The sequence below is a fragment of the Heliangelus exortis genome, chromosome 22, assembly GCF_036169615.1.
Source record: "Heliangelus exortis chromosome 22, bHelExo1.hap1, whole genome shotgun sequence".
NCBI lineage: Eukaryota > Metazoa > Chordata > Aves > Apodiformes > Trochilidae > Heliangelus > Heliangelus exortis.
The window spans coordinates 3,690,559-3,704,630 of NC_092443.1; the positions used below are offsets into that span (position 1 = coordinate 3,690,559).

Genomic DNA, 14,072 nt, shown 5'->3' on the forward strand with positions numbered 1-14,072 from the left:
CCCCGCCCCGGGCCCCGCTGCTGCCCGGGACCGCACCCTGGGCCGCGGGGATGGATCGGTAGAGCCGGGGCGGGACTACAACTCCCGGCGGGCCGAGCTATTCGCCCCGCCCCGCCCCGTGCCGCAGCGACGGGCGGGACACGCTCCCGGTGCAGGTGGCCGGGCCGCAGCGGACGCGCCGGAGCCCGGTAAGAACGCGGCATCGTTCTCCCCCCTCTCCATGACCTGCCGCTGAAGCTCCGCTCTGTCGCGGCGGCCCCCATACCTCCACGCGGGCAGCCGGGTGGGGCCGTGGCCGCCCACGGTCTTCTCGTGAGGCTCCGCGGCCCTGCAAACGGCACCGGGGTCCATTAGCCCCCTCCCCTGGCCTCCTCACGAGGCACCTCAGCCGGTACCGGGACCCCTCAGCCCTTCGGTCTTCTCCTGAGGCGCCGTGGGCCTCCTCCTCAGCGCGCTGCAGGGCTCCCCCCGCCGATACCGGGCCCCCCGGGCGGTTCCCTGGCCTGGCTGGGGTAAGGGGAGGGTCCCGGGTGTAGCTCCGGTGCGAGGCCTTAATGGGCTTCCCAGTCCATCTGTCCCCTCACAGGGCTGGGGCTGCCCTGAGGAGAGCTCTGACCCAGGGGGAAGAATGGGGAGGGCAAAACGGACCTTCCCGTCTTGTCACTGGGCTCATCCCTGTCACCCTTTTCAGGCCCAGGTTTTGGGGACAGGTGCCACCCCAGCTTCTCATGCTGGAAAGATGCCCCTCTCCCACCTCTTAGACCTTGGACCATTGATGCTGGGGATTCTTGGAGCCCCACCACCTGCCTTCATCCCTCCTGCGACCTCCTCCCCAGGCTGGTCTCTCTCCACAGCTCCCCGCAGGTCTCTGTCCCTCCAGGGGATGGATCCCTGTGGTTTGCCTTATTGCTCGTTGGCTGTGGAGCTACGGGCAGGTCTTAATTTTCTCTGTGCTGATGCATCTAGACAAGACCTGAATCTTTAACGGCAGGGCTGGAGGTCTCTGGCAGTGATGCGCCAGTTATCTCTCTGTAATCTCTCACTGGTGTGAGGCAGAGATGCAGCAGAGGATAACAGGGGCCTGCCTGGGCCCGTCTCACCTGCCAGTGGCAGATTAAGCACCTTGTTGCCCACACAGAGTGTGGCTCTGCCACCTCTGTAGGTGTGATGTCGGTGTGTAACCAGGGGGTCAGGGCTTGGCTGAGGGCAGTGGTTTGAAGGAGCTGCTCAGAGCTGCCTTGTTTGACTGCAGAGAGAGGCTCCTCAGCAAAAATGCAGTGGGTCCTGTCCTGCTGAAAGGCTGAGGAGCCGTGTTGTGGGACCTCAGGCCTGGGAGGTGTTTGGTGCAAAGAGCTCAGGGGCTGCTGGAACCAGCAAGGATCACTGGGCAGGGCAGTGGACAAGGGGCACATCCTCCAGTCCCCCCAGGCAAGAAGAGCATCCTGTGCTCTGGTGCATCCCAGTGCTGCTGGTGGCATGGCTTGGAGCTGAGATGGCCTGTGTGACATGCCAGGGCATGGTGACCATGTGGCACTGCCTCAGCTCCTGGCATCTTGTACCAAATCCAGAGGCTGCCTGGTCCTGTGGGAGCTGCATGGAGCAGAGGGAAAGCTGCAAGAATGGCTCCCAGCCCTGCTGGCTGTGGCAGAGCCCACCCAGGGCTGCCAGTTTTGGAGCAGTGAATCCATGTTCAAGAGGGAAAGGGAAGTGACATGAGTATTTCCTTCCTCTTCGGCCTGCGTCCATGCCAGGAAGGACCATTTTTATCTGGGAGCCCTTGAGCTGTGAGGGTCACATTGCTGTCACTTTCCTCTGCCTGATGCTGTCACCCAAAAAGAGTTATATCTGTGTGGGATGGGGACAGAGGTGTTGTTTTGGGGGTACAAGTACTAGAGACTGAGTTACTGCCCAGAGGGCATGAGGTGGGGGCCTGGGCATTGCTGTCAGCAGCCACAGCCCATGTTCTGCCCACTGCAGCCTGGCCAGGGCATGCCTGTGCCTAGCCTTGACCCCAGACCACTCTGGACATATCACTAGCAGAGCCAGGCCAGGAAACTGCCCGCCAGCACGAGAGCTTGCAAACATGAGCAGAGCTCAAAGTACTGAGTATCCTGTCCCTGTTCCTGTTTGAGCTGTGTCAGGGAGCATGTGAAGCTGTGATGTCCCACCAGCCATGCTGGTGTGCAGGACAGCTGGTGCTGGGGACCTGGGAGCCCTGGGTTATGGGTGACAGAGAGATCCTTGGGGTAGGGAGGAATCTGTGTGAGCTCTGGGCTGCTGGGTTAGGTCCTAACTGCCAGCAGGAGCAAGAAGTCAGGGACTTCATCCAGAAAACTGAGGGCTGCTAACACATCCCCTGCCCATGGGTTTGTTATCACCAAGTCCAGTGTGCATGGGTTGATGGCCACGGTTTCTCTCTCTCCACAGGCCACGATGCTGCGCCTGGCTGCTTTTGCAGCACTGCTGCTGCTCTTCAGGGTCATTCTGGAGCTGTCCTGGGCCCAGGCCATCCCTGGTCTCTTCATCTTCTACCTGGGATCTGGTGGATGGGATTTCTTCCTCATATTCATCAAGACAGTACGAAGGGATGTCACGTAGGTGTCCTGGCCGGGCTGGCCTGACCATCCACCTTTCCCCCCTGGCCTGCTGCCCAGCCCCAGTCTATGTGTGAGCACAGCTCCCTGCTCCTTGCACAGCTCTGGGTTTCTCCTGGCACCCTGCCCAGCTGGAAGGAGATCTCCCTCTTTCACGCCTGTGTGGCTCCAGACTCTTGGGCAAAGTTTTCCCAGGGAAGATAGATTTCAGCTGAGCTCTGAGGTCTAGTGACCGTCCTTGTAGTTTGCCCCCTCCCTAAAGCTGCTGCTGTGGCACCACATGCCTGGGTCAGTTCTGAGTTAGGACCAAGCTGTGCCAACTCCTGGCAATGATTTGTGGGGAGAGAGTGGTGGTACCCTGAGCCCTGTGGCTCAAAGATTCCCCTTTGACCAGGGACAACCCTGTCTGCAGCCTTCCAAAACACATCTCTCCCTGTCCTCCATCAGCTCCTGGATATAAATTTATTTGCAGAGGACCTCTGCCTGTGTCCATGCAGCTCAGGAGAGCACCCAGAGCTGCTGCTGACCTAGAGTAGGGCCTGGAGCAGTGCTGGACTATTGCAGCTCCTAGCAAAGTTCTCATGCTGTGCTGGATTTGTTGGAGAAAGTGTTTTTCTGGAGGGGTCACTGAGCAGCTGCCCTCTCTCTCCCCTTCCTTTGGCAGCACGGGGCTGGTCCTGTTGCGGGTGAAGTGGCAGGTATGGAGGCACGTGAGGGAGAAGAACACAATTGCCAAGATCTTCCAGAAAACCGCCAGCAAGTACCCCGAGAAGACAGCGCTGATCTTCCAAGGCACAGGGGAGAGCTGGACCTTCCAGCAGCTGGATGAGTATTCCAACCAGGTGGCCAATTTCTTCTACAGCCAAGGCTTCCGCTCGGGTGACGTGGTGGCTCTTTTCATGGAGTCCCGCAATCAGTACGTGGGGCTGTGGCTCGGCCTGGCCAAGATTGGGGTGGAAACTGCCCTCGTGAATTCCCACCTGCGAATGGAGGCCTTGCTGCACTGCATCACCATCTCCAACTCCAAGGCTGTGGTTTTCGGGGTGGAGATGATGGAAGGTGAGGGGCAGGCAGATGTGTCAGGGATGCTCTGGGCTGGGAGTGGGGATGTATCTGTGGATTTAGTGCTCCTTTCCTGCCTGCCATTGAGCAGGAATCTGGCAGAGAGTCTACAATTGAACTATTCAGGATTTGATCAGATTTTTTTTCTTGTTGGTCTCTTTGGGAACTGGGCAGGATCTGGAGTGCAGTGCTGTCTCCTAAGCAGGACAGCCTGGGTGTGAGGATCCTTCCTTGTGGCTCTTCGGTCCATCCCCTACATAGAGCCCTGGGCTGAGCTGGTCCTGCCCCAATGCAAGGGACAAGCCTCCCCTTGCTGTCCGTGGCTGTCAGCCACATCCGTGCAGCTCCTCAGCTGCAGCTCCTCCTGTGTTGCAGCCCACGCCTTCGAGGTCGATGGTGTCAACAGATCTCTTGGCACCGAAGAGATTTTGGATGGAGAGAGCTGGAGAACAGGATCTTCTAGTCCCTGAAGAGGCCTGGGCTGTGGCCTCAGCTCTTGTTAGTCATGGGAATGACATCCATCTGGGATGGTTGTTAGCCCTCTGGGGACTCAGCCAAGCACTGCAAGGGTACTGCTACCTGGGGCAATGTCTTCTCAGTCTGGGGGGTAGGAGAGTCTCTGTGCTGTAACCACCCCACAATCTTTCTCCATCTCCCCTCTTTACTTTCTCAGCAATGCAGGAAGTGCAGCCCTCCCTGGAGAAATCTGTCCATCTCTTCTGGTCTGGGGAAGGAAGCCCTGAGTCCGCTCTGCCTGGCGCAAAGCACCTGGACCCCCTCCTGCAGCTGGCCCAGCGGCACCAGCCACCCCCCCCCAATAAGGGCTTTCTGGGTATGTGGTCAGCCACTGGGGGCCAAACTGGTGGTGGTGTTTCTGTGGATCAGCCAGCTACAGCACTGTCAGGAGCACCCACTTGGGATGCTGATGGCAGATATCTGCATCAGTGCCTGAGGTGTTTGGAATGGCTTTTACTCTGGTGTCTGAAGCCTGGCCCTGTGTGGAGCAGGTTCCTGCAGTGCCCTCCTTGCGTCTGACAGATCTGATCTGACCCTTCTTTGTGCTGTTGCATAAAGTTTGGGCTCAACTGGCACAAGCAGAGTGTATAAATTTGACTCGTTCCACCCTCCCAGCTCAGCCAGCCCCTAGGCTGGGTATGTGACTTCGTCTCCTCCTTGCTTTCCAGATAAACTCTTCTACATCTACACCTCTGGCACGACGGGGCTGCCCAAGGCTGCCATTGTGGTGAACTGCCGGTAAGGCCATGGGCAGGGGCTCAAGGGGAGGATGGGCTGAGCTCTGCCTTCTCCTAGCAGAGCTCCTCTGGCCCTGCTGCTGATGTGTCCCTTCACCCTCCTGCCCCAGGTACTTCCGCATGGCCAGTTTAGTTTTTTACGGCTTTCGCATGCGTCCCGAGGATGTGATGTACGACTGCCTCCCCCTCTACCATGCTGCAGGTGACGTGTGCTGGACAGGGCCCCGAGTGCTACCACTATCTCTGCCCCACAACCAGGCCCAGGGATCAGGCTGGTGGGACAGCAATCTCCATGTCAAGTTGGAGCTGGCTGCTGTTGGCAGTGTCTGAGCAAGGGTTTCCTCTTTCCCTGGGAACCAGGGATTGATCTGGCTGCCCATTGGAGTGGGGAGTGTGTGTGGGGAGTTATTCCAGCTCCATGGCTTTGGGATAGCTGCACCTTATTGCTGCTCCATGTGGGAATCTGGGGAGAAAGGAAAGTGCCTGCCTGCCTGGCTGAGACGTGCTGGCATGTCTGGGTGCAAAGTGCTGCCCCAGCCCTCGCTACCACACATCTCTTTCCTGGTGCCTGTGGTCCTGGGGCCTTTGGCTGGGTAAACACCCGTCTCCTGTGGGCCACTCACCTTGCCCTGCCAGGTCTCTCCTCAGGCTGGCTGGGCTGGAGGTGTCTGGGGACTGAAGGTTCCTTTGGCTGCCTCTCCACAGGGAACATCGTGGGGGTTGGGCAGTGCCTGCTGCAGGGCATGACGATCGTCATCCGCAAGAAGTTCTCAGCCTCACACTTCTGGGAGGACTGTGTGAAGCACAACTGCACGGTGAGGCCATGAGGCAAGGGGTGGATGGGGTTGGGGAGCAGGGATCTGTGCCTTGCTGGGGAGAGCCCAGCCACTGGTAGAGGGGGAGGCCTGGACTGGTTCAGCCTGTCCTTCCCAAACCACCTTCCAAGGTGGTGGGGGTGTGCCCTTCCAACCTGGGACACAGCTCCATGTGTCCAAACCCTCTGCATCAGCATTAGCCAGGAGATTTTGGATAGGTTTCACACACTGGAGGAGTGGGCTGAAGAGGGATAGACACCAGACAAGCTACCAGGACTCCTGGGTTTCACCATGGCCTCTTTCAGGAGCTTTGGGCACCTTGTGCCATTTCTACCTGCCCTGAAGAAACCCCAGAAACCCTGGAGCCTGGCGGAGAAGGTCCTGAGTGAATCTTTCCTCTCCATCCCTCCCAGATTGTGCAGTACATCGGGGAGATCTGCCGCTACCTGCTGAACCAGCCGTACCAGGAGGTGGAGCAGCAGCACCGGGTGCGCATGGCGCTGGGCAATGGGCTGCGCGCCTCCATCTGGCGGGAGTTCATGGCTCGCTTCGGCATCGCCCAGGTGGCAGAGTTCTACGGAGCCACTGAATGCAACTGCAGCCTGGGGAATTTTGACAACAACGTAAGGCCCCACAACCCTCCCTGTGTCCCAGAGGGTGCCGCTAGCCTGGGGAGGGTTGGAAACGGATGGGTTGTTTGCTTCTGGTTCCTTGTTCCAACCCATCTGACAGGAGGGGTTTTGGCTGTTGTGCAATTCTGGGATCCTGGATGTGTGTGTGCAATGGGCTCAGGGTGGGAGGCTTCTCCCTGCTATCCACAGCTCTGAGCTCTTTCTGTTGTAGGTTGGGTCATGCGGTTTCAACAGCAGGATCCTACCAGGTGTGTACCCCATTGGCTTGGTGAAGGTGGATGAAGACACCATGGAGCTGATCAGGGGGCCAGATGGTGTTTGTATCCATTGCAAACCAGGTGAGGGCAACCATAGGGATAAGTCTCCTCAACCCTGTGCAGATCTTTCCTGATACTTCAACGTAATTTCTCTCTGATTGAGACTCTGCTCAGTTAAGCCCCACAAAGCCTATCAGACACCCTTTTCTGCTTGGGTGCAGATGGTTGCTTCCCCTTTTCACCCCTCTTTTTTCTCTGCAGGGGAGCCAGGGCAGCTGGTGGGCCGCATTGTCAAGAACAACCCCTTGCAGCACTTTGATGGCTACCTCAATCAGTCAGCTACCAAGAAGAAAATTGCCAGGGATGTGTTTACAAAAGGGGATGCTGCTTATCTCACAGGTGAGGCTAGCAGGTCCCTTCCATACACTGAGAGTAGGCGAGAAGAGTACCTGGATGGATGTGGGGACTATCCCAGGCTAGTGACACTGCCTGGACATGATCCAGCATTGTTCCTAGCCCTTTTGACACCTCATTCCTCACTTTCCTCCAGGGGATGTCCTGGTGATGGACAAATATGGCTACATGTACTTCCGGGACCGCACTGGAGACACATTCCGCTGGAAGGGGGAGAACGTCTCCACCACAGAGGTGGAGGGGACACTGAGCCGCATCCTCAACCTGGCAGATGTGGTGGTTTATGGGGTGGAGATCCCAGGTAACTGAGGGGGGAGAGGCAGGTGGGCTTTTGGCACTTAATGTGAGTGTCCTGCACATCCAGGTCAACCTGGCCCTTTGCTGGACCGAGGCTGCCTGTGAGCAATGTGCCCACCTGGAACCAGAGGGTTCCTTCCCTCCCTTAAACTTTGGTTTAATTCTGGCTGTTTTGGAAGGACCCTGTGTCCTTGCTGGACAGGCTGCAAGTGCCTTCTGTGGGAGGAGGTGGCCGTGACCACAGGGTGTCGCTGGTAGCCATAACTGCAGGGTGGTGACACAAGACAGTGGCACAGCTGGACAGTGGTACAAAGCGGGGACTGTGCCAGAGGCCTTGCTGGTGTGGGGCAGGGGGAGATGATGCTACAAGGGACAGCATGTCTGAGTGCAGTGCTTTTTTCTCTGCCTCTTAGGGATTGAAGGGAAGGCAGGAATGGCAGCCATTGCTGACCCAGAGAACTCCTGTGACCTGGAAGGCTTTGCCAGGGAGCTGAAGAAGGCGCTGCCACTGTACGCTCGTCCCGTCTTCCTGCGGTTCCTGCACGAGGTCTCCAAGACAAGTGAGCCATGGCCTGCACACTGCCACTGGGTTCAGATCTGGGGGGAAACCTGTATACGGAGGCAGATCTGCAGTAGGGTCAGGATGGAGCTCCTCTGACAGTTTCTCTGGTGGTTTGGAGGTGTGGGTGTGCAAAGCTGGACCTGGGGCAGCACAGGTGGAGTGGGGATGGGAGCGTGTGCTGCTGGTGACCCCTCATTCCTCCTTCTTTCCTCACTCCAGGCACTTACAAGTTCCAGAAGTTGGAGCTGCGGAAGCAGGGCTTTGACCCAGCACTGGTGCAGGACAGGTTGTACTTCCTGGACTCCAGGCAAGGCCACTACGTACCACTGGACCAGGCAGCATTCAGCAGGATCCAGTCGGGAGAACAGAAGCTGTAACTGGTGGGGCTCAAGCAAGGCACCTCCTGAAATCCTGCTGGGGAGAGAAGAATAAAGCAGGCACTGGGGAAGAAAAGGTTCAAGGAGGGATATAAAGGCACGCTAGAGATTTTATTTTATGAGTTTTACAGATAATGGTTTGGGGGGAACACAGCGGGGACCACTGGGAGGGGAATGGTTACATACCAAAGCATAGACTCATTATGGCTTTATTTTCTAATTGGTACAGTGGTGGTGGTTCTGTGCCACGGGAGGGGCAGGGCCCCGGCCAGTTGAGGAGGGGTGGGGTGCTCCTGCCATTCCACTTTGCTTTTCCTGTCTTTCCCTCCCTTTTCCTGCCTGCAGCAACCCTTCCTTGTGAAGGCCAAGAAGGGGCCAATGCTGGGCTCTTTCCCCAGTCCTCCACCAAGCAGTCAGCTCCTCCTTGGCACAGGGCCCACTGCCTGGCCCTGCTGGTGTGTTTCTTCTGTGAAACAGGGTAGTGCTAGGCTCAGGAGAGGGACAGGGATGTGTTTCTGCCACGCCTTGCTCTCTCCTGGGGGTGACATTTCTATTTTTCACAATCACACGCACATTATATTATATATATATATATAATATATGCTGACTTTTTTTTTTTCCCAATCTTAATTTATTGTCTGTACTTTTGAATGTGTCCTGGGTTTGTGCAGTAAGTGGAGGAGCAGCCCAGACCTGTCTTCTCTTGGAGAGCTCTTTTCTCTCACAGGGAGACAGGACACTCATCTGGGACTGATTCTCCTCCTCCAGCATGGGTGCAGCTATGCATGTCCTTGTGGCCTTGCTTCATGGTGAAGGACACGAGGGAACCCCAGCTATCTTGTGGACACTTCTCTGGGTCTCTTACTTCCACCTTTTGTGGATGCAGCCTTTTTTTGTGCACTTTCTTTTTTGCAAAAAAAAACGGGTGAGAGAGGAGGAATGAAGGGCCTGGTTTGCCTCTGCTTAGAGACATTATCAGCACCATAGAGCAGCTCTCAGGGCTTTCCTGCTGCCATGTCTGTGCCCTAAACATGGGAGGCAACATGCCTAGGGGTGAGGAGGTCCTCTGGAGATGGGCCTCAAACTGAAATGTCTCTGTTGAACACCTGACTTGTGCCAGCATTGTCGGATGTGAAACAGCCTTAGCAGCAATGTCCAATTCCAGATCTGAGTCCATGCAGAAACGTCAGTTTCAGAGAAAACTCTGGATTGGTGTTTATTCTTCTATTATTTTGATTTTACCTTTTTTTTTTTTTTTTTTTAATTTAAGATTTGGTTTTATGCTTTTAGCAGGGTTTCTTCTTAAAACAATGTCTATCTTCACGAGGGCAGGGTGTATCTGCTCTTCTAGATGTGCTTCCACACCAACGTACCTGCCTGCCCTGGTCTGTCTGGTCCTCACAATTAAATACGAGTACAGGCTATGCTGGAGTTTCCTACCTCTTCCTTGTGCAGTCCTGTGTGGGCAGATGGGGAACTGTGCTGGTTTGGGAACTGGAAACAGCTGCTCCAGAGTACAACCTCACAGTATGGACTTGAGCTCATCTCAGAGCAGGGGGAAGCAAACCCCTTGCTGCTGGGGTTGATGACTGTGAAAACAACCTCTGAGTGACCCCTCCACCAACTCCACACTTTCCCTGTCTCCCTCTCCTGTTCCGGGTGTTGCCATCACAGTTTGTCCTGGCCCAGTTCTTCCTCTTTATCCTGGTATTCATCCTCCTTCCCTCACTGCTAGAAGCATCTTTTATACCCTTTGCATCCAACCCTGGGGGCTGGAGAAACCACAGCTCTTTCATGGTACGTAGGGCTCAGCCTTCAAACGAGGTGGCTGTGCCTGCAAGGGGTCGTGTCCCCTGGGCCTGGGGGGCTGGTGCAGGGTGGGCAGCCACGGCTGCTGCCTCTGCAAGATGTTCTGGTCCCGTTTTGGGATGCTGTTCCTCTTGCAGCCGCCAGTGGAGGGCAGGCTGCGTTCTGCAAATGTTTCGCCTCAAGGGGGAAACCTCTAAAGGCTCTCCCGGGGTTCCACAGTCCCCACCCCTGGAGAGTTCAAAGCCTTGGGAAGCGGTGGGGAGCACTTGGATCAGGGGGGGTTGCCTGCACAGGGGACAGATCAGACCCTGCCTGGAGTGGAGAGGAAGTTTTGGGGACAGATGGTGCTGGGTGTGAGACCTGGGTGCTGCTGCTCCCCTCTGCTGGGGCTCCTGACCAGAGTGTGTGCTGGCAGAGATTTTGGCAGCACCAAGGTCACCCTGGTGTGCCAGGAGGGTGGTGGGCAGCAGGTGGTGGTTGTTGTCTGGAGATGGATGGTTTGAAGTGTAGCTGGAGACAGGAGCTGCTCTCCCTTCCTGGAGGTGGCCATACACCTGACTCTGAAGGAAGAGGGGCTGTGGGGAAGGATCAGCCCTGTGTTTCTGTCTGTCAGAGAGCAGGATGGGTTAAAAAAGCCAAAAGAATTCTGCATTCAGGGCACTCTTAAATGCAGGTGCAAACAGTTCTGGAAGCTTGTACAGCTGTTACTTATTTACGAGTCAGCCCATCTAAGCAGAGACTGCAATGTGTTGTTGGGTTCTGGTTCAATGGGGCACAGCCAAGGCCCATGCAAGGAGCAGGATTTAGCCCTTGGTGGTGCCCACACACCCAAGGGGCTGGGACCTGGCTGGAGCATAGCAGGGAGCTCACCCCAAGCCCTGCATTCCCCATGACTGCAACGGGGAGACAGGTTGTAGTTGCAGTGTGCAGGTAGGAGGAGTGGGATGAGTCCCCCCAAGGTGAGAGGGTCCTGTTTTGGGGAGATGGGGGATGCAGAATGTCTGAAAAACAGCTCAGCAGAGAGCAGGGGGGCTGTGATCCCCAGTCCTGCTCCAGAGGGGACCCACGGGGCTGGGGTGTGCACGTACCACTTACACACACCTCGGTGCTGGGTTTTTTGGGGACCCCCACGAGGTGTGTTCATAGCTGTGAGTTCTGCTGTAAGGAGCAACCCTGCTTGGCCGTGCTGCTGTTGGGACAATGGTCTGGTGGCTGGGGACAATTCCCAGTGTTTGTCCTTACTGAGGAGGGTTGTGTGGCAGTTGGTGGTGCTTCAAAACTGCCAACGAAACCCAGTTACACCCACTGGAGTTTCTCTGTCAGCTTTAGTTGAAATCCTGGTGCTTTTTTAAATTCCTCTGAAAAAATTAAGCTTTAGTGCAAGTGTCCCTGAAAAGCTGTCAGCCCAGGAATACAAGTGCAAGTGCAGTACCAAGCCTCAGAGCAAGGCTGGGACAAAGTCCTTCTAGCAGAGAGGTGTTCGGAAAGAAGCAGCCAGTGCTTAGTAATGGCCTGTTTGGGTTTTTTTAATTTATTTTTACTTGTGCAATTTTAAGGAAGAAGCTAATTGAATCCTCTTTCTATGGCTGGAGATACCTTGCAAGACTGATCTCTCTCCTTTGATCAGAAAGTCTGGCTTAGCTGTATATAGATAAAAGTACTGTATGTGAATTATGAGGCATTACTCTTTTTTAATCAAAGTATTTAAGAAGCTGTTTACATGAGGCTAAGAAAACATTAAAATCCTTTCCTGGGTTATTATTAACCTGTTAATTTAAGCAAAGCCAAAGAGCTTTAGAAACTGAATGTACTTTTCACCATGGAGATGACTGCTTCTCCCAGACCCTGCATCCTGGACAGTGACAATAATATTAAGAAGAATAATGCTGCAACTTTCTCTCTGATCAGCACCTCTTTCAAGCTCAAGATCCAGCTCATTCGGGCCATGCTTGGTATGCAAAACTGGTGTGTATTTTAGCCTAAATGCAGGCGAGGGCTTTGCAAACTGCTCAAGACCTTTCTGGGTGAAATTTATTTCTGCTTCTGAGAAAGTCCATGACAATCTTTAATGCTGAATCTCTCCAGAGCCTTCTATTGCCACTCTTGGAATGCTGGAGTCTACCCAAACAATGACAGTCACCTTCTCCTCTGCATGCTGGTGAGGTAGCTTTGCCTTTAAGCAGCAAGAAGAAAATACTCTGGACTAAAAATGAGCCTGTCCTTTGGTGTACTCTTTAGAAATGGAAATATTTGATTGCTCTGAGCAGTTCCAGCATAACCAGGAGCAGGGGCAGGGTCGGCTTCTCCTCCTTGAGTTTGGAGGGGCTGTGTTGGAGGGGATTCCACTGAAATGATGGTTTATGGAAGGTGTCTGTGTCTTGTCATCTGGTTCATGGAAGGGAAGGGACAGCAGGTTTCCTCCTTAAAGCAAAACGGCTTCACTAGGGAAGCAAATGTCTTTAGGGCTGTTTGCTGCTCAGCTCCTGCACAGCATGGCTGGCAATCAGGAGACAGGTCCTGCTCTGCTCTTTTCAAGCCTGGCCTATTTCAGTGGTGAATTCCAAAACAACCTGGGGTTTTACTCTCTTTTTCTCCTGGTTAATTAAACATCCCACCCACAGGCAAAAAACTATACCAGGACAGGGTTTGGGAGAGTTGTGGGCTGTTGGAGTCATGCAGTACAGGCTGGCAACACCAGAAATGGCAGGAGATGGTGGCTTTGTCTAAGGCTGGGACATCCCCCTGCTTGGCAAGGGGCTCATTGCCCAGATCTACCCAGATCCCTCATCAAATGGTCCCAGGCTTGTGAAGGGGGATACAACCCCTGCTATGCTACATCCCCCCTCTTTGGTGTGGCCCTGGCTTCCTCTGTGCTTGTCCTGGAGGGTGCTGAGCACCTTCTTCATGGACTTGAGCATCTCCCCAGCTCGAGCAGGAGTTGGAGTCTGATCCTGCCCTGAAAGTGTCACCTGCTATGACCCACCCGGGGCCCTGCACACCCCAGCACCGTGCCAGCAGGGCTGAGGAAGCCCGGGTGGGTAAGAGCCTCCCCTCCACCCCTCCGCCCATCCAAGTGGCCTCCAGCTCGGCCGCAGGAAGAGGCAAACAGCGGCTGGCGAGCCACCTCCTCAGCTTGGAGTATCACTTTCAGCTATTCTGAAGGTTAAACGCCTGTTTAGAGCCGGCTATTGAAGGTAGAGCCGGGGGTGCGGCATTGTTCCAGCCCTCCCGCTTTGTCTGGCCGCTTTCAGGGATGCCCTGAATGGGAAGCGGCCCCCCCAGCCCCGCACCCCGGCAGAAGGGCTCCTGGGGGAGAGCCGCTTCCTCCCGCCCTAATGACATTCAGGCCTCCATCGGTTCAGCTCCCGCTTTCTTTCTGCTGCAGTTTAACCCGGGCACAGAGGCCGGGCTCCATCTTACTGATCTCTGCTTGACACCCAATTACCACATGAATGGGAGAGAAAGGCTGCAAAAGGCTTTAACTCCCACTGACCCTCCTTCCCCTCTGCCTGCTTCCCCCTCTCCTCGTCCTGCCCCCTCGCCTTTCTCCGGCGGAGGGAGTTCAAAACTGAGACGGGGAAATCAAACAAAGCCCCCGAGTAAGGAAACCCATTGTCACCGCCTCCGCGATGGCTCCCCTTTCGCCAGCTATTGTTCCCCTTGAAGTTTGACTTGCTGTGTGGAAGGATGCGAGCAGCTGTTTGCGCATTCCCCCGATGTTTTATTGAAAAATAATTGAATCGTCAGTTCGGGGCTCTTCTGATAAAATGCTTCCTGCTGTATTTATAAACTACATTTCCTCGTAAAACGTGATGGTGACCTAAACCGCTGCCTCCAGAAGAAACCCTCGGTGGAGGGGTGGAGGCACGGCCCTGCCACGCTCAAGGGGAGAGAAAAGCATGCAAATGGCAGGGGAAAAAATAAAAAAGGAAAAAAGAAAAAAAAAAAAAAAAGGCAGGACCGAGACAAAAGAAATTAAACCCTCTTTATTGCCAGGTGC

At 55.2% G+C, this 14,072-nt stretch overlaps 2 protein-coding genes across 4 annotated transcripts in view; both read left to right on the top strand.

The window, feature by feature from the left end:
- The first annotated feature begins 110 nt into the window (after window positions 1–110).
- On the top strand, window positions 111–9,687 carry SLC27A4 (solute carrier family 27 member 4). 3 transcript variants are annotated; one of them, XM_071766145.1, is made up of 13 exons: window positions 111–188; window positions 2,428–2,594; window positions 3,259–3,653; window positions 4,330–4,488; window positions 4,841–4,910; window positions 5,020–5,111; window positions 5,615–5,724; window positions 6,138–6,347; window positions 6,568–6,694; window positions 6,875–7,012; window positions 7,164–7,328; window positions 7,738–7,884; window positions 8,106–9,687. In XM_071766145.1, the coding sequence occupies exons 2-13, from the start codon at window positions 2,434–2,436 to the stop codon at window positions 8,261–8,263; spliced, it is 1,932 nt and encodes a 643-aa protein (XP_071622246.1). In that variant the 5' UTR covers window positions 111–188; window positions 2,428–2,433; the 3' UTR covers window positions 8,264–9,687. The 3 variants fall into 3 exon arrangements, with proteins under 3 accessions (XP_071622246.1, XP_071622245.1, XP_071622244.1); XM_071766144.1 differs by lacking the exon at window positions 111–188 and adding an exon at window positions 491–512; XM_071766143.1 differs by lacking the exon at window positions 111–188 and adding an exon at window positions 2,164–2,246.
- Window positions 9,688–13,327: 3,640 nt separating this feature from the next.
- Window positions 13,328–14,072, top strand: part of CDK9 (cyclin dependent kinase 9) — a 75,447-nt gene continuing 74,702 nt past the window's right edge. Inside the window, exon 1 of the mRNA XM_071766152.1 lies at window positions 13,328–13,346. Coding sequence (XP_071622253.1) covers window positions 13,335–13,346 — 12 coding nt within the window. The 5' untranslated portion in view covers window positions 13,328–13,334. The remainder of the gene's footprint in view (window positions 13,347–14,072) is intronic.

What these genes read in the sequence shown, in the direction of transcription:
- SLC27A4 (XM_071766143.1), top strand. Translation starts at nt 2,223, where the DNA reads ATGGGTGACAGAGAGATCCTTGGG. An exon ending in GTGACAGAGAGATCCTTGGG is followed by an intron (nt 2,247 to 2,427) that starts GTAGGGAGGAAT and finishes CTCTCTCCACAG; the next exon opens with GCCACGATGCTGCGCCTGGC. An exon ending in GGATGCTGCTTATCTCACAG is followed by an intron (nt 7,013 to 7,163) that starts GTGAGGCTAGCA and finishes ACTTTCCTCCAG; the next exon opens with GGGATGTCCTGGTGATGGAC.